Source organism: Phasianus colchicus, chromosome 10, assembly GCF_987193195.1.
Source record: "Phasianus colchicus chromosome 10, bPhaCol1.hap1.1, whole genome shotgun sequence".
Classification (NCBI taxonomy): domain Eukaryota; kingdom Metazoa; phylum Chordata; class Aves; order Galliformes; family Phasianidae; genus Phasianus; species Phasianus colchicus.
This window is the reverse complement of record NC_143445.1, coordinates 21,761,978-21,780,051: the sequence shown is the minus strand read 5'-3', so window position 1 is coordinate 21,780,051 and position 18,074 is coordinate 21,761,978. Positions and strand designations below refer to the sequence as shown.

At 47.3% G+C, this 18,074-nt stretch overlaps 1 protein-coding gene across 7 annotated transcripts in view; it reads left to right on the top strand.

Moving 5' to 3' along the window:
- The window catches only part of TNIK (TRAF2 and NCK interacting kinase), a 139,109-nt gene that overhangs the window by 20,221 nt on the left and 100,814 nt on the right, over positions 1 to 18,074 (top strand). For all 7 annotated transcript variants that reach the window (XM_090147714.1, XM_090147713.1, XM_031614611.2 and 4 more), the window contains exon 2: positions 3,070 to 3,135. In XM_090147714.1, the coding sequence (XP_090003840.1) occupies positions 3,070 to 3,135 (66 nt within the window). The remainder of the gene's footprint in view (positions 1 to 3,069; positions 3,136 to 18,074) is intronic.

The following is an 18,074-nucleotide window of genomic DNA, read 5'->3' as shown; positions in this document are numbered from 1 at the left end:
CTGTTAAATACCTTCAGTGTGTGCTGGAGGGGAGAAAAGTGAGGCTCCCACGAGGAGAAGGGGCAAGCTGGGGCTACAGCCTGCACAGAAATGCTTCCATCCTTCTTCTTGTGTTTGTGGGCATCCACCCAGCAGTATTTAGGAACAGATCACGGGTGATCTGCTAACTCACTCATCTCCAGGTGAACCCTGCAGCCCTTAGCTGCTTCCTCGTGCAGAGTGTTTGGCTCCTTTGCATACGGGGCTCGTTGGGATGTGAAGGTGTAGGCAGAGCTGAGCTGCTTTATGCAGTCCTGCAGGTCTGTGCTGCGCTGAGCGGAGCCATTTTAACGAGGCGAGCGCTCCTGCTGTGAGCCCAGCTGCTGCTTGCTTCAGCTGATAAGTGCTTCAAAAAGGATGTGCGTGCTGGTGCCGGAGTTTGGATGCGTTCTGCTTTATCATCTCTGTGCAGAAGTCCCTTTTCTGGCAATGCAACAGTTTTAAATACACAATTTATTGAAATACAGTGAACGTTTTTCCATGCTATTACTGGAGATGATTGTGCTCTTGCCTTGCTTTGTGTCTCACTCCGTTCTGCCACATAGATCTTGATATCACCTACTTTTATGGGAGTTAGCTGAGGAGAATTCCCCTCTGGAACACTTAATCCTGTCCTGATGCAGCTGCAGAAGCAGAGCCAGATGTGACATGGGAGGGTTTGGCCTGCCCTGCCCAGAGCTCTGTGCAGCCTATGCCACGAGCGTGTGACTATTTCCTTTCCCATTGCAGCTGAGACATTGGGCTGGGCCCTCTGTTGCCTTGCAGAGAGCCTGAGGACTGAGCTCGCCTCTGGCCAGGATGTGCAGCTTTACCAGCACAATGCCAGGCAGCAGCGTTTCTATTTGCAGTGCTTTGAATGAGAGCGTTCTGTTGTACAGAGCACCTGTGCTTTGCAATGCTCAAAGCACAGCCCTATGAGTGCTGGTTTTACCCCTGCCTCAATGCTCTGATCCTTTGTTGTGGAGCCAAGGAGGGGGAAGGAGGACCTGTCTGCTGCTGTATGTCTCTCAGCAGAGCCTGGTGGTACTACGATAATGCAGACGGTTTTCTGCATGATGCTCGTGTAAAGCTGAAAATTATCCCTGGGTTTATCTTAAATGCTGGTTCTTTTCCCCGGTTTTCAGAAGCATGACCTCTTCCAGTTTCTCTGAACAGACAGACAAATCAATTGTATGTTTCTCCTTTTGTTTGTTTCATATTCAGTTTAAATAACAACAGCAAAAAAGCAAGAGTCTATGTGAAGCCATGGAAACAGGGCTCGTGGCTGGGGGGCTCCTGCAGCCCCTTGGAGGGTAGGAGCACGGAGCCTGGGGATGCTGCCAGCGCCAGCGTGGTATCTGCAGCACGGGCTATATTTGGTCTGGGATTACTCCTGCCTGGCCTGGATTGGTCCCCAGCCAGGGCTCTGTGTTCTGTTTCTTTCCCTTGCTAAGCTAAAATTCAGCATGCTGTCCTGTTTTCCTCTCTCAGCACTCGTCAGCTGGGGCTCTGCAGGAGTCCCCCAGGTCCCACGGACAGTGCTCAGCAGCCATTGAGATGCAAAGCTCATCTCCTGTTCAGTGGAAAGAAGGATTTCTCCCTGCCCCATCCTCTGCAGTGTGTATTCTTGGAAGGCTCTTAGCAACATGCTGCTGCTGGGCACTGTTTGGAGCAGAGCTATCCCTTCGAGAGCCCATTGCATGGGAAAAAGCCACACCAAGGAGGGACTGCATTGCTGGGAGGAGCAAACACGCTCTCCTCTGCGTTCCCTATGTGTTGCTAGGGCTGTGCTGAAATTCTGCCTCTTCCTGCAGCAGAAATGCTGCTCGTTACCTTGGCAATGCCCCTGAAAAACACAAGGAATAAGCGAGGTGGGAGGATGGCCATGATGTGTGTGCCTTCACTTGGGTCCTGGGGTCTGCAGCCACACGGGGAGCGGGCACAGATGGACCTGGGGCTGCCCCATGGCTGGCATCCATGTGTGGCTGACCCACAGATAGAGATACTTCTGGGTTTGGGGAGCTGTGGAAAGAGGTCAGAAAACGTAACATGGAAAATGGGTCTCTTTATCAGAACTGGCCAGCTGCTTCCCTGGATGCGCTTCTCCAAGTCTCCCAATGATCTGCCCTAGGCACAGCTTTCTTCTCTCTTAATCTCCTAGTGAATATTCAAAAATAGATATACTTGTAACACTTGAAAAGCCTCTTTCAGAGTTGTTTCAGCACTGCAGAGAATAACCCTAAGGAAAGAAACTCAAAAAATAAACAGCAGCTGCTGTCATTTCCCCTCCCGCCTCCTTTCTCACCCAGTTTGTTAAAACTTGGTGCACTATTGCTTCCCTTTCCCATCTGTTTTTGGGGAGAACTGCAATCGGTCAGCTCCAGGTGGTGGATAGCACTTTTGGGCTCCAGCTGGACGACTTTTGTTGGGTTTTCCCCATACTGCTCTGTTTGCCCAGGCTGTGCTCGGGAGCTATGAGTGTTCAGTCCTGCAAATCGGGGAGCGGGGCATATGGGAAGAGGTGTGCAAAAGCACAGTGTGGTGTTCCTGAAGCTGTGCAGCTGGGGGAAAGGTGGATTAATTTACTGGTGCTGTTATTACACGTTAAACCTCGCTTGTCAGCTGCTCACAAAGACCCAGTGTTTGACTTCTGGAGCCATAAGTCATTCGAAGTTGATCCAGGCTTTGTGATGAGTGAAATCTCTATTTCCACGATCTGGTGTTGTGATGGAGGGCTTCCCTTTGCTGTCTTCCAGGGAGGGCTGGTCTTCCTTCTCCTGGCAGAGCTGGTCATCTACCAATGTTCCCATGGCCAACTCCAACCCTCATTTTCCTTCCTCCTCAAACACAGCTTGGCGCAGCTCGGCCGCACAGGGTGGATTAACAACACCCTGCTCAATGTTACTGCAATGCTGCTAATCCCTGTGCTGTCGGAAAAGCTTAAACCACTCAAAACATTTGTCAGAAAAATGTCGATCTCTTTGTAAAATGCTTATTTTTGAACAAGTCAAAGTATGGCTTATTAAATGTTCTTTCTTTCTTTTCTCCTAGGATCCTGCAGGAATCTTTGAGTTGGTGGAGCTTGTTGGCAATGGCACATATGGGCAGGTGTATAAGGTAAGGCTACACTGATGTCTGAAGCGGGCTCCTTGGCCATGTGTTGAACATGGAGCATCCCAGTGCATCAGGCTGGTGAGGTTCCACCACATTCAGATCCATCTAGAGCCCCTGCTGGGCTTTGGCTTTTTGGTTGTGTGCTCAAGTACCGTGCATCTCGTGGAGCTCCTGTTAGTTCTGAAACTGCTGCTAAAAAAAAGAATTGCTTTTTTTTTTTTTTTTCCTTCTGTCTCCTCCCAATTGATTATGTGATGAGGAGGGAATGAGGAATCTGTGGTATAATAGATAAATCTGGGTCTCTTCTGAAGAGCTGTATTATGGCCACAGGAGCCTGCCAAAGGGCCTGCTGCAGCCTGCTGCCCTGCCTGTTCCGTGGGGCCAGCACTCAGGTGAGTTGCAGCCAAACCTGCTGCTCAGAAGGCTTGCTTTAAAACCTCTGCAAATGTCAGTAAACAGTGATCCAAATGGGAGTATAAAGGAGAACAGAATTATGAACACATGCATGAGCTTCTTTACAAAAGTTTTGAAGTGTCCATCTTTTTCTGAAGTACCTCACCTGCCCCAGCACCTCCTAGTTTGAAGGATTTCCAGAATTTGTCATCTTGATGGTATTCTGTTGTGGATGATGTATATGAGATTGGGAAGGGTTGAATTATTTCTAAGACTGGGCTTACCTGCACTTAAAATGTACGGTGTTAGGAGGTTTCATGTCACTTTTGCATGGTGGAATTTGCCGAGTGTTTTGGATCTGCTGGCAGACAATAACTCCATGGGCTCCATTCTCCAGAGGTTTCTATACATGTGGGCATTGATCTGTGTGTATGTGCATGTGTGTTCACACAGAGATCCCATTTGCCTGCCGTGCCCATGTTCCCTTTTGACAATAGAAGCGAATACATTCAAGTACTCTGACTGGGTCACTGTGAAAGCACTTGCCTGTCGTGCAGTGAAAGACAGACAGTGAGCTGTCTCTAATGAAGAGAAGAAGGGTGCTTAGAAAGCTACCTGTCAGGAGATATTTGTTCTGAATCCTGGTTTCCCCATCCTCCCACCGCCGTAGGCTAATTCCATCAATTCCACAATAGAAGAATTGAAGTGAACCGAGGATGAACTGAAACTTCTGGAGTTGAAAATGGGTGAATTTTTCAAACTGGAATAAGTTTAAAACCAAACCAAACAGAACTTCCCTTCAAACCCCTTCTTATCAAGGTTACGTTCCAGGAGCCTTCCCCTCGGCGCTGTGCTGCTGTTTTTCTCTGGGAGGACGATGGTGTCTGTGTTCCCATTGTTCTCACTGCAGGAGTTGGTCTCAGAGCTGTTTTTCTTTTCAGCCGCTCAAATAATGGTGGAGGGTGACCTAATTTTAACTTGTGCATATTTCTAACAATCAGTGGAAACTATGCACCTTTAACGGCCTTTTGAAAGCGTCGTGTTTTTGTGGAAAGCTGAAAAGGGAAATAAACTATCTGATGCTCTGCTCTTTGCACAGCTCCACTGTGCGTGCTTCCTGTTGCAGTGTTTGACTTTTTCCAGTGTGCCTATGTGAGATCTTAAAGTGGGGGAAGAACCATGCAGAAGCATTCAGCTGTAGGACTTGGGGAGGGAATATATTCTGAACGCTTTGGTGTTTCTTTTTTTTCCTCTGTATGAAGCAAATCCTTCCTCCTACTGTCTTTAACTAGCTGGAGCAATCAGACTGTGCTCGGCGTGATCCACTCACTGGTGGTGCCAGACAGGATGGTGATGGGAGGGGGGGAAAGCTGCTGTCCAAACCCAGTTAGTAAGTATTGAGGTATGAATTCATGCTAAGGCTGAGCTCAGAGTTCTCTGAAATTGAAGTCTTGGAGTAATATCCACTTTATAAACAAAAGGAGACTTTGATATAAAGCACACATAACTGTTTATGGTGTCCCACCCTAAAACCTAGTACAGAAATAAGATCTCTGAGATTCTTTTCCTCCAGATACCACTGCTGTATTTATCTCTTAAAGCAAAACAAATGGTACAGCTTTCGACACACTTAGACCTCCTGGCTCCCTTGTAAAAAAAACAAAAAAAAAACAAAAAAACAAAAAAAAAACAAAAAAAAAAACAAAAAAAAACCCCACTTCTGAGGTCACACTTACCTGGGAGTTGTATCTGCTGTAATCAGATGTTGTAACTGGACGATTGTTTCACAGCCATTTTAAACCCTTCTCAGTCAGATCTGGGGTTTTCCCACCTCTCTGTAGATGTATGTTTGCCTCTAGTCACGTTACAGATGTGGAACAAGCAGCTCACTGCAGTGCTCGCTCTGCTGTGAGGAAAGCAGCTCTGCCTTGGGGACAGCAGCAAGGTGTTGGTCCAGGCAGCGAGAGCACCTTGCAGGGTTGTGCTTGTGCTGGAGGTGGAGGTATCTTCAGCCACTCTGCCTGCCCGGGACCCAGAGCCCAGCTCTGGGCAGCATGGCATGGAATCCTCTTGTTTGCATTGATAAAATGTGTGGTTATAGACTTCTAATGGCAGAGTGAGAGCACAGGTCCTGAGAAATGACTCTTAGAGCAGCAAGTACAGCTGGGGAGCAGCAGCACAAGAGGCTGCTGTGAAGAACTGCGTTTTGGTTTGCTTTGTTTCCTTCCTCTGCTCCAACCAGCCCTCGCTGCGCCTTCTGTGCAGGGTGGCCATGATTTGTGAGGGAGGTGAGGAAAGCCCTAGCAGGGTACTTCTCATAGCAGCAGCCTGGCCCAGGAATGCCATAGGAGAGACTTCAGAGCCACGAGTGTTTCACAACTTCTGGTTTGCTGTAGGTTCCTTACAGTGTCAAGCTAAAGCATCTTTTTTCCCATGGATCACGTGAGGCAGGCATTGTGCACCAGACTACTAATCTCTTGGACTATTAATTAATTTGAGATGTTGCCTCTAGAATATCTGGGATGGTAATTCCGTATGGTGCCTGTTGATGGATGGCTTCCAACTGTCACATCCTGTGGGCAGCTTAGAGGTCAATGCTAGTAAAGCTGTTTGGAGTCCCCAATGTTTGATGCCTGGGAGAGGCTGCAGGGCCCTCAGGCTGGACCATGAGGCTGTCATTATGGTGCCATTAAGTAGCCAAGCATGATTTTGGATTTTGAAGCAAGCTTTTCTTTGCTCAGGACTGCAAGAGAAGAGAGAGGGAAAACGTTCTTTGCTGGCTGCTCGACACTCCTTTGTGAGTAGTGTCATTTCTGGTGTGTGGAGAGATGGTGCTGGTTTCTCCCCCTGATTGAACTGGAAGCTTTGCTTTATTTTCTAGTAACCCTGCATGTAATGGCCCAGACTGTGAACTGTATTGGTTACAAGGCTGAGAGCTCCAGTGTAAGGCATGGTTGCACCATGGGATTTTTGTGCTGGGCTTTTTTGTTAATGTTTAGAGAAATGGCTAACAGGAATAGTGCACGTTGGACATAGGGGATGAAGCCATTGCTTCGCTGTTTTTTAGCACGTAGATGATGACTGGAAGCAAAATGGTAGACAGAGAAGTTGCTGAAAGTTTTGGTAAGGCTTTAGAGTATTATGAGAGAAGGCTTCTTTTATTGCAACTATTATTATTACCATCTATCCCCACTTCACATTAGATAGCAAACAAAAATTCCTTAAATGCAGTGCATACTTGGACTGCCTGGGTAAAAGACATTGCCAAGGCTGCAACTCTTAGCCCCAGTGAGCATGAAAACAAACCAGGTTACTCAGAAGCACCGTCCGGATTGCTCAAAACCAGGGGAAAATAGCACTTGTTGTGCACTGAATACGTTACCAAGGAAGCTGTCCCCATCGTGGTGCTAGGCACTTGTTTTGGTGGCTCTGGGAGTCAGTGTGCAGCGGGGTTGGGGGCTGGGAGCAAACCCATGCACAACATAATGGGTGGTGAAGCAGTGGCACAGTTGCACAGAGAGGTGCATCCCAGAGGATGTTCAAGGTCAGGCTGGACAGGGCTCTGAGCACCTGGTCAAGCTGTGATGTCCCTGTTTGTTGAGAGGGGTTGGACCCCGTAGCCTTTCAAGGTCCGTTACAACTCACATGATTCTATTATGCTATGATTCTATGATCACTTGGCTGATGCAAGTCTTCTCAGTGCTAAAAGAAATTGGAAAGTGGGTCAGGTGGTAACCATCAGCATTCTCATCTCACATAGTTTCTCAGCGTTGAACAGGGAGATAAATGATGCCAAGATTACATGCTTGCGTGCTGCTTCCCCACCCCAGCAGGACAACGCTCAGTAGTGCTGCTGGCTTTGAGATTCTGCTCTCATTTATAGCGTTAGCAAAGCTTCATCTTACTTGTGCAAGATTCAGTGCTCTGGGCCGACCTCATAGCCACACAGTAACTATTGATTGTTTAATTAGCTGGTAAATGCCACATAATCACTACGCCATTACACAGCATCATTCTGCACTCTAACGTAAGCACATGGGACATGTGTGCTGCTGGTGCCTGAGCATGTTCCTCTGCTGCCATGGGAGTGGTGCTGGGCTGTCACCAGTCACCAGGTGAAGAGAATGACACCGTTTTCCCAATTGCTTTCCACTATGCTGTGGTTTATACGTCTGGGGTATGGCATATGGGGAAAAATGATGAGGAAATGTGGTTGGCAGCCCTTGCCTGTGGCAGGGGGTTTGGAATTTAGGTAGTCTTTGGGGTCCCTTCCAACCCAAGCCATTCTATGGTTCTATGAAATGTATCCCAAGGTCTTCTGTTGGGCTTCGTGTTTGTTACCCAGCTCATGTCTGTCTGAAGCCAGTACCAGTTCACCTGGAGGTGAACCCCCAGGAGGTGAAGATGTTGAGGAGCACGGGAAGCTGGGAGCTGAGAAAGCAAATGAAGAATCTGAAATTCCAGTTGGGAGCTGAGAAAGCAAGTGAAAAATCTGAAATTCCATTAGCCACCTGTGGCTGCCTCCTGGTGATGGCATCCCTGAGTCTGCAGGTGCAGAATGAACCTGGATAATGTAGTGCTGCCATCCCTGGTGCTGTTCACCTGCTTCCTTAGCACCCAGCACCTTGGCCTGTGTCCAGCTGCTGGATAAGGTAGTGGGTGGATATGCTAAAGATAGGGGAAGATTTCTTTCTTTGTTTTATGTTTATTTTCAATTGGAGGTGTGAGAGAATAACTCCTGCGCAGGCTTGTGCCGTGTTCAGCCTGCCCATGGTCTGGCTCAGCCCTGGTGGGAACAGAGACTCTGCAGGTTCCCAGGTCATTATTAGCAGTTCAAATAATTAGCTTGAGTCGAGAATGACATTAATTGTTTTTAATAATTGGTTGTTTTATTGTTTCTCTTTCTGAAAGACTGATGGTCAATAGTTTGATAATTAATCACTGTTGCTTTTAGCCCAGTGGAAGAAGTTACCATGCTGCACGAAATTATTATTTCCTGCAGACTGTTGCTGTAAAGAATTAATCTTAGCTGTGTACACACAGCCGCTGTAGCTGGAGGCTGACTGCTGCACCTTGCTAGAGGCCCTGCTGCCTGCAGGCTGCGTGCTGCTGCTGCCCCAACCCATCTCAGTGCCTGTCCCAGCCGTCATTCTCTCTGTCCTGTGGCAGCCAGCCTTTGCATTTGGAGGGGCATCTTAAGCATTTCACTTCTCCTGCCTTCTTGTTGGTTTGTACGATGGACTGAGTGTTCCTTGAGCCAGATGTGTTCTTCTAGTGCCATATGCATGGCTGTGGGTCACTTCCAATTCCCAATTTCTTCTTCAGAGGTTACGTTTGCTGCACGGCACAACAGGCTGCAAGTGTAGCTTCATGCATGTATGCATGTATCCACCCCATGGCATGGTCTCATGGATGCTGCAGGCCCACGCCCTCTGCTCTGCTCACTCCCCTGCATTCTGGATAATACAAGTCCAAGGTGGGGTTGGTGTGAGAGATGCTGCCCCACAAGGTACCCCTGGGTCTTCAAGGTCGCTCGAGGGCTGTGTGGATGTGAGTGGATTTATAAGACTTACAAGCTGCTTTATAATCCTTCTGTATTAGCAGGCCAGCATTACACACTAAGCCATTGCTTCCGCCAGGCCGGCTGCCCAGCAGGGTCTGTGCTGCTTGTGGGGCTGCTGGTTTGCAGGTTGTTCTGTATATTTGTATCGCTTCTCAGCGGGGCATGGCAGGGCTGGGCTGGCGTGCTGCTGCACCGCAGTGCACACCGGCTTTATCAGAGGGAGAGCTGGCGACCTCAGCTTATCAGATTCCTTGTGATGTTAGCTTATCTCTAGAGGAGAAGATCCTTCCCTTGCTGACTCAAATGCTGCGTGTGTTTGTGTGTTTCTGAAATGTGGACTTGTTGTGTTGGGTTCGCAAGGAAGTCTGAACTGGAAAATGATGTTTCACGTAAAAAAAAAAAAAAAAATTAAAAAAAAAAAAAAAAGAGCTTTGTTACCAGAGCAACTGGTACACGGTGTGCTGCTTGGTTCTCTGAACACACAGAGCACCCTCAGCCCGCCCTCCCCCCAAGAAGCCAGCCCACACACACCTACGTGCCAATATGTCACACTCACTTCTCTGCCTGCTGAATAATGCAAGGGAAAGGTGCTTTTTACATTTCAGCCCTACGGAGCGCGGATTACAAAAGGTGATTAAAAATGTTCCTGAATTAATTTCTCATCTCCCTTTTAATCTTGATTCCCTCGCCCCCTCTGCAGCCTGCAGTGGGAAGGGCAGCTGGGGGGCTGGAGCTCCCCGTGTCTCTGCAGGGACGCCTGGGCACGCTCCTTGCTTTGCTGCGTGCTCTGCTTCTGCAAACACTGCGCAGTCTTGCAAGACAAAATATCTGCAGTGGCACAGGGGGAAGACAGCTGCCTTTGGAAATGCTAAACAAAGCCAACAGCGTGCTGTAGAGGGCAGGGATGTCGTGGTCGGTATGGCATTGCTGTTTGGGTGGGTGCAGCAGGAGGGAGAGCCCTCTGCTTGCCCTGCTGGGGTTAAAAGATGCAGGCACCACTCTGCAAAGCTCCCAGAAACCCGTTTCTAGTACCACCTTCTGTCCCTCAAGAACTACTGGTCTAGGAGCTCAGACCTGTTGTTGGGTCTTCTGTGGAGCAGCCCAGTTACCGAGGCATTATTGCTGACCAGTGATCCATAGGGCACCTGATGGTGGAGCAGTGCTGGTGGATGCATGATCTGTTTGGTGCAGGTGGGGCCTCCCAAAAGCAGAAAACAGGTTGCTTCTCATGCCTGGGGGCATGCATTGCCCTCCTGTTCAAGGGGGATGGCTTCCTGTCCTGCAGCTTTTGATGCTCTGATCACCATAATGCAGAATGTTGTAACAGCACAACCATGACCAGTGAGTGAGGTTTGTTTGTTGCAAGGCTTGGGTGCACTGCTGAAGAATATCCTGTTAGAATAAGCTGATCTGATGCCCTATAGGTAGGTGAGTGGGGAGTGTCTTGCTGCATTCAGAGGCTGGTTCATGCTGGTTTGTTATTGTTGCTGACTTGTTTATAATATTTAATGAATATCGGGTTGGTGTTGGTGCCGGGAGGTGCTGTGTTGCTCCCAGCTCTGGAGCTGCCACATGCAGCTGAAAGGGCAGCAGAAGACTTTTTGGAAAGCTTAGAGAAAGGCACATGGGGTGCAGAATGTTGGCTCATGCTGCATGTTTGAGGCTTTCATGGTTGTCAGAGTGCTTATCTCCAGAGATGTTTCTCGCCTGTCAATTTTTGCATCTTTTCAAATTTTGATGCAGCCTGTCTTGCAGCTGACTCTGAGGGCCTGAAGGAAAGTGATGCCAAAGGGCATCCAGCTGGAGCTCAGCATCTTCTCCTTCACCACAGTGAGAGCGTGGCTCTCAGCATCCCCAGCCTATTCTTAGCTTTACCTGGGAAGCCCTTTACGCTAATTACTTAAAGATGGAAAGTGCCAAGCAAACAAAGCCTTCTCCCAAATGCTGTGTGTTACTGCTTTTTTTTTTTTTTCCACATAAGAATGGCAGCTTGTTGCTATCTGGTTTTCATTGTTCAGGTCATTTTCCTTCTCTCTGCTGATTCAGGCAGCGTCGCACAGCTCAGCCAAGAGCTAGGTTTGGGCAAAGTTTTGGTCTAGAAAGGATGGGATTGCAAGATGTTCCTGTCTTTTTATGTACAGAATACAGACCTCCCACTGTCTCACTGTACTGGAATGACTTTGCTCTTAAGGAATGAGTGTTGGGTACATTTTTTTCCTCCTGCATAGCTTTAGTTTTTGAGCAGAAGGAATGTGAAGTGCAAGATGCATCCAGTAGAGTCAGCTGTGACCACAGGTCTGCAGCAGGATCACGAATTGAGGTGCTGAGGTAGACCTGGTGAGCATTCTCTTAGTGTGGATTTCCACTTGTGTGTGGTGTTTGGAAGGAAGGGCTGTAGGAGCCTCCCTGGTTCCTGGGTTCAGATCAGTTGTGTGGTTGGAGATTTCATGGTTGAGCAGCATTGGCTTCAGCTCAGCCTCCACAGTGCTCTCATCCTACAGTAAACCTCAGGCCTTTCCTTGGCAGGTGGAAGTGCCTGTGCTATGCGGGGCCTGAGAGAAGTTGTACAGCCTTCCCTGCCCTGGCGGAGCCTCTCTGATGCAGCCAGAGTGGGTGTGATGCTGTGCACCCCAGGTGGGCAGCGTGAGCCCCGTGTTCCCTTCTTCGCCCTCTGCAGCAGCCTCTGCTCTTTCATTGAGCACTTGCAAACTGTGCAGGCAAGTTTGCAACATGAATAGCCTTCTGCAGATTATTTTTGTAATCCACTTTAAGACTGAATCTGAGAGCAAGCATTACTTGAAGTGACCTCTGTGTGCGGGGGCAGAGAGGGCAGGGAGCTAATCCAGCACAGTATGTTCGGAAACGGGAACTGCAGAGGGGGGAGGGCTGCATAAAGGATAAAAATTGGATTTTGGGTTGCCACAGTTAATTTTTCAGAGGTGCCCACAGCCCCAGTCTGGCCGCTGTGCTGCCTTTGTTGTCTCTCCATGGGTGCCTTATCTGGACCAGCCGTGTGAGTGCAGCACAATGGAGGTGATGCTTTGCCCCCACTGCAGGGAGCAGGCAGTGCCACACACCACTCCTTTCCCATCGCATTTCAGTGGATGTTTTTGTGCAGGATGGGGATTTTTTTTTATTTTTATTTTTTAATAAGTCTAGCTGTTGAATTCCAAATAAAAACAAATAGTGTTAGCTCGTTACAGTTCTTCTATTCCCTTGAGAAATAGTTATTAACAGGGTCAGTGTGAGGAAACATAATTTATGTTTGTCTGCATAGCATCTAGATCAAATCAGAGCAGACTTTGTACTGTGAAACTGCTACATTAAAAGAAAACAAAAGCGACGAAAAACTTGTGGATGCTTTCTTATTAGCTAAAAGGTGTGATTCTTTTCTTACAGGTTAGCATTGTGTTTTCCTTGAAACAAATGCTGTGCAGTTGGAGTGTGAGCTCCAGTGTGGTTCCTCCATCTGGGCAAGCAATCGAGGGTGTCTTCAGGGATCCTCAAGGGGATGGTGCAGAGTGACCTGTGGTGACAAAGAGTGCAGGGGACATGCTGGGGAGACACCACTGCCTGACCTGCCAGGGCCTGTGGGCTTAGCACTTGGCAGGGTGAGACATGGTCTGGCAGGCACTTAATCCCCCGTTTATGGTGCTTTGCATCCCAGTTTGAAAAGATGGCAAGTCTTTCAGCTGATAAGTCTTTATGCTAATACTTTCCTTGGTGTTGCAATTTGTCCCTGAGCAAAACCATTAGTTGGGAATATGATGCCTCATTAAGTACCTAACTTGAGCATTCCGAAGTCTCTGGCCAACCTCCTTCCTCGCAGCCTGGTAGATAAAAACCTCTGTAGTTTGAAGCTGTTATGGGCAACATGAAAGGCTGGAAATATATCTTTGTTTTATGGAAGAAGAAATTTGCATGGAGACAGCAATTTGTGTTTAATACAAATTGCACATGCAGCTGGACTTGCTGTTAGTCTCTGTCCATTAGAGCAGTAGTTGTTACAGCCAAAGCAGACAGTGCTGCTGGTGCTGGGTGGAAGTGCCTTCATGTTGCTGGGCTTTGGGGATCTTCTCTTCTGCACTTTAATTCAGCAGATCCAGGATTGAGGCCAAAGCCTTTCTTCTGTACATAACTAGTAGAAAGACAGCCAGTTCAGCAGAATTTGTGTGAATAGCCTGTTCCAGATGAATTGTGCATCTGAATGCCGATAAGGCTAACTCAAGGGGTAGTTTGCAAAAGAAAATTGAAATCTTACATTAGAAGAGCAAGCATCTGAAATGGAATACAGCATTGCAGTTTGGGGCTTTTAAAAAAGCGTTTTTAGTGTAGTCACGGAACTGCCTTAGAATGAAGAAAACCTAAGTTGTGACCCATGACGTGGAGGTGCCTTGTCCAGCCCTACCAGTTGCACAGTTACTTGAAGTCCTGCAGCAGCCATCCAGTGAGCACATCCCTCAAAAGTCATCTGAGAAGAGTGGTTGTTTTAAATGACAAAGAACAGCATCTGTTGGGATAGAGAAGCTGTGGCACTTGGTTGTGCTCAGAAGCTCTTCAGGCATGATGAGCTGCTCTGCCAGGCTGCAGTGGGATGGAGTTGGCCTCGGGGATGTTGCAGCAGCAACCTCATCCCTGGAGTTAACCAGCAGTTGTGTTTGGATCCAAGGTCTTGTCTGTCCTTGCGAAGCCAGAGCTGCCAGGGCCTGTTGTTCCTTCACGCTGCCTGCAATGCATCTCCTTGGGTGCTAAATGGATTTCCATGCACGCCGCTATGCTTGCATGCCAGAGTGTGCAGGGCATGGGAGTTTTAGATTACAGATTTTTGCTTGCAGGAATGCACCGGGGGTCTGGGGAGAGGCTTTCTCTCAAGCGATGTGTTTCTCATTAGGCAGGTTGTCTTTGGCTGGTTTGGTTTTTGTGAGTTGTTTGCACAGTGCTTTGCTGGAGACTGCACCTCACTCACTTGTTTGCCAGGTTAGCATGCCCTGTGCATCTGAATTGCAGCCTAAAAAGGCTAATGTGAGTTTTTTTGTTGGTTTCTTTTGTTGTTGTTGCTGTTTGGTTTTTTTTTGCATCTGTCTATTGCTGAAATTTGGCATAGCCAAGGAAATTTGTTGTCTCTTTGAGTGCCTCCACACTTTGAGTGCTGGTTTTTGTTTTCCTATTGGTGACCATTCACAACCTATTTCAGAAGGCACTTGAGAAGAAATAATCTAATTATATCATTTAATAAAAGATGTGAGAGTACCAATTTAGGGAACGGCGGTGCAGTGTGGAGAAGCTGGGTCTGAAGAATGTGATTTGTGTTGCACAGGAGATATTAATCACGTCAGCTCCCAGGAGACGGCTCTGCCAGGAGGGCGGTTGTGCTGGATGCACTGCTCATACTGAAATTAGGCTGTGTACAAGAACCAGTAGAAGCAGAAGAAAAGATTTCTAACCAAAGGGATCAATAACTTGAAAGCATTTACATTCAAAATTAGAAAAATGAAAGCAGTTATAAGCAGGGAGAGTGCATTAATAAAGAAAAACAAGTATTTGTTACCGCTGGTGTGAAATGAGGTAATTTAAGAGAAGTGCTCTCAGTGCTTTTGTCATAGATGATGCCCTTTGTTAGATTCCCAAGCAAAATGGAGTTTGCGACTTTCAGGGTTCTCAGATGATCAAAATACCGTGGGGCAGTCTGATCGTATAATACTTCACTGGAATGAGGTCATCAATAACTTCTGCCTGGGTGTGATTTACACAGTTGTCAGTGTCTGAATTGCCATAATATGTCTCTGCCTGAGAAGAAATGCTGCATTTGGAGGAAAAAAACCCAAAGCAGCAGCTCACTGGGTAGCTGGCTCTCTGCTAATAATGGATACAGAAGAGTGATGACTTGTGATCCATTCAAATAGAAATGCTCAGTGTCTAGAACTAGAGGCATGGAAGCTGTTACAAGGTCAAGCAGTGTCCTTTAAGGAGAAATACCTGGTGAATATTGTCAGCTGCAGATAACACATCTGCAACATTGTGGAAAGTACATCAGAAATTAAGATTAAAGGTGCTTGTGCTCATACAGAGAGGGGGAAAAAGAAGATAGGCAAAGTCAGAAGAAAGAGGATTAGCTTTTGGTAGGTGACAGATGATAACTCTTGCAAGGAAGAAATTTAAGCAGCAAAGTGCTCAGTGACCTGGGGAATTATTAGAGGTTTCTGTAGTTGCTTCCAACTACAGATTTTGAACAACTCTAAATTGTTTGGTTTTGAACCTCTCTCCCTACCCCATTCATCTGTATATGCACACTGTCTTCTGCTGCTGATAATACAGGCCAGGAATCCAAAGACCAGAAGCCTTGGTCATCCACACTCACAAAGTCTGCTCTAATTTTAGATGCTCCAGTTTAAGTGGAGGCAGAAAAGGGACCTGACCTTCAGCAGTGCTGCCAGGCCCCTTCGTTGGCTGGCATGCTCTGCAGGTCAGGGTGCTGGGAGCTTCTGAAAAGGAAGACCTCGCATCTCGGTAGATGTTTGCAAATATCTGCTGCAGTGATGGGGCAGAAGGCTTTGCTGGAGATCCTGCAGTGAGTTTGCAAGAGAAACTGGATCTCTTGGCTCTTGAGTATGAACCAGAAATAGCATTTCTTAATATTATGAAGAGGGAGATACTGGATGTGTCGGCAATCCCACCGTGCTGAGAATGTGTTTGTGAAAATACATCCTGGCTGCAGTCTCTAAAGAGACTTGACCCTTTACTGCCGTGGCAAAGCCTTCAGATGTGAGAAACCTGGCTTCCTATTTCCAGCTTAGAGTGATCCCAAAGGAAAATACCTCCCTTGATGCAGAGCAGGGAAGGCTCATGTGCACATAAGGTCCTTTGGACCTGGTGTTTCTATTCTGCCTAGGAAGATTGCCACAACCGAAGAAAACCTGTGGTTTTCCATTCAAATTGGACTATTCAATGCAGATCTTTCTTGCAGAAACATCTGAGAAATCTAGGATTTATTCTATAGTGGAAGACAAATATGTTTGCAAACCTCAGGTGTTCTGGGCAGCTGCCAGTGGTGTCCTGGGGTTGCCCATGTGTGTTTCCTCTGCAGCAAGGCACATGCTGACGCTGGCTTTATCAGCTCTGTAGGTACCTGGGCAGCTGGAGACCTCACTGGAGCCTGGAACGTAGCTGACCATTCATTTTGCTAGTAGAAAATGAAGATTAACCTTGAGATCAGCAGACTACAGTTAAGAAAGGATAAAAATAGACTCAGAGGCTGGAAAGGAGGAATATTACATTTTAAATTTAAAGATCATGTACGTGGTACTGATGTACCAGGCCTGATCCTGAGCTTGTGGAGGCTTTACCTGCATAAGGGCACACAGCCCACAGTGACTTTCCAGCTATACATCCATCTCCATCCACTGATCTGCCCAAACTGGTTCTATCAAAGGAGCATTTTTAATCTAAAGCAAGCATCAGAAAAGTAAGCTAGTATGGTTTTCAGGGTTCAGTTGCAAATTTTTTTTCTGGATTCCTTGGCACTTGCTTATTAATGAAGCATTTGTTCTGTTTGCTTAAAACCCTCCCAGCTGCTAGCATATGTGCGCTATGCAAATTATTTTTGGTCTGGTTAAATACTGTTTTTCTAGGAAGGGGAATAACTGAAATTGGTGGAGGTAAATGAGTAACATTAACCCTCTGTAGGCTGTTCCCTCATTAATTGTTTTGACCGTTGGGCTCTCGTGGTGGAATCACGTGCTTTGCTGTCATTAGCAGGCTGGAGGAGCCTGACAGCAATTTGGGACCTCTGCTTGAATAGTCACGTACCCCAAGTGCTTACTTTGGGTGGCAGTGGCCCAGAAAACTGCCAACATCCTAATTAACACACTTTTTCAATGGACAATATTAATATTCATACTATTATACTGTAAAATGAGTAATTTGAATAGACAGAATGTCTTGCACTCTCTTGATCTCTTGTGGATTAACCTACAAAAGGCCATTGGCACTCATTCTTTCAGGCCTTAATGGGTATGAAGGCTTCTGATGAAGTCGTGCGAAGCAGAGGTACCTAAAAATGGGTAGAAATCTAACACGTTTGATAGGAATGTTGATATTTTGTTAGAGCAGCCACTGAGATGTGAAGGAAAATGTTTGTAATAGATGAGCACCTCATAATGATGGAGGAGGAAGGCAGCTCTCCGGGGTGACTGGTCCCACAACATCCATCTAAATGATGCCAGCCGAGCTGCAGTAATGGAGAGGTCCCCCAGCTGAGCCGGGGCTTAGAGGAGAGCAGTGCTGAAAGGGAGAAGGCAGATATATGTCTGACTGGAAAACAAAAAGCTTGGAAGGCCAGTCATGTTTTATTGATGCCCACCATTAGGGGCTACAGCAAGATGTAGTGCCGATTCTAGCAGAAGAAATGGAAGTGCAGCAACTACTGCAAAGGAAAACAGATTCCCCAGGAGGAGAAAGCGGAGGCACCGCTGAAGCAGAAAGCAAATAGACTAAGAGAGGTGAGGATTGCAGGGTATGCCCAAGTAAGCACCTAGTAATTTGCCGATGGATCCAGATTACTGCATTTACCTGAGATGTGTGCCCAACAAAGTCATGAACTATCCTTTAACCAACACCTCCATCCCATCTCTTCTAAGATCCAGTTGACCTTGAGTCCTTGGGAAGGGAGAAATTGGCTTCAGGGTAAATATTGAGGAGAAGCAGCTGCTGAAAAGAAGATGGCACAGCACATCTGCAAATCAGCATTCAAAATTGAGCAGGCCTGGCGCTCCATGCCCCTGGCTGTGCAGAGCAAGCTTCCCAGCAGCTCCATCCTCTGAGGAACCTCGGTGGGTGCAAACAGGAGCAGTGCAAAGGAGAGAGGCCCACTGGGCAGCGGGTCTGGCTGTGGTCGCTGCGAGGTTTTGGATGCTGATGTCAGTCTGTCTTAAGCAGCAGAGGAGAGGATGGAGAGGCCTACCTGAATGCTAACAAATGATATCGTGTC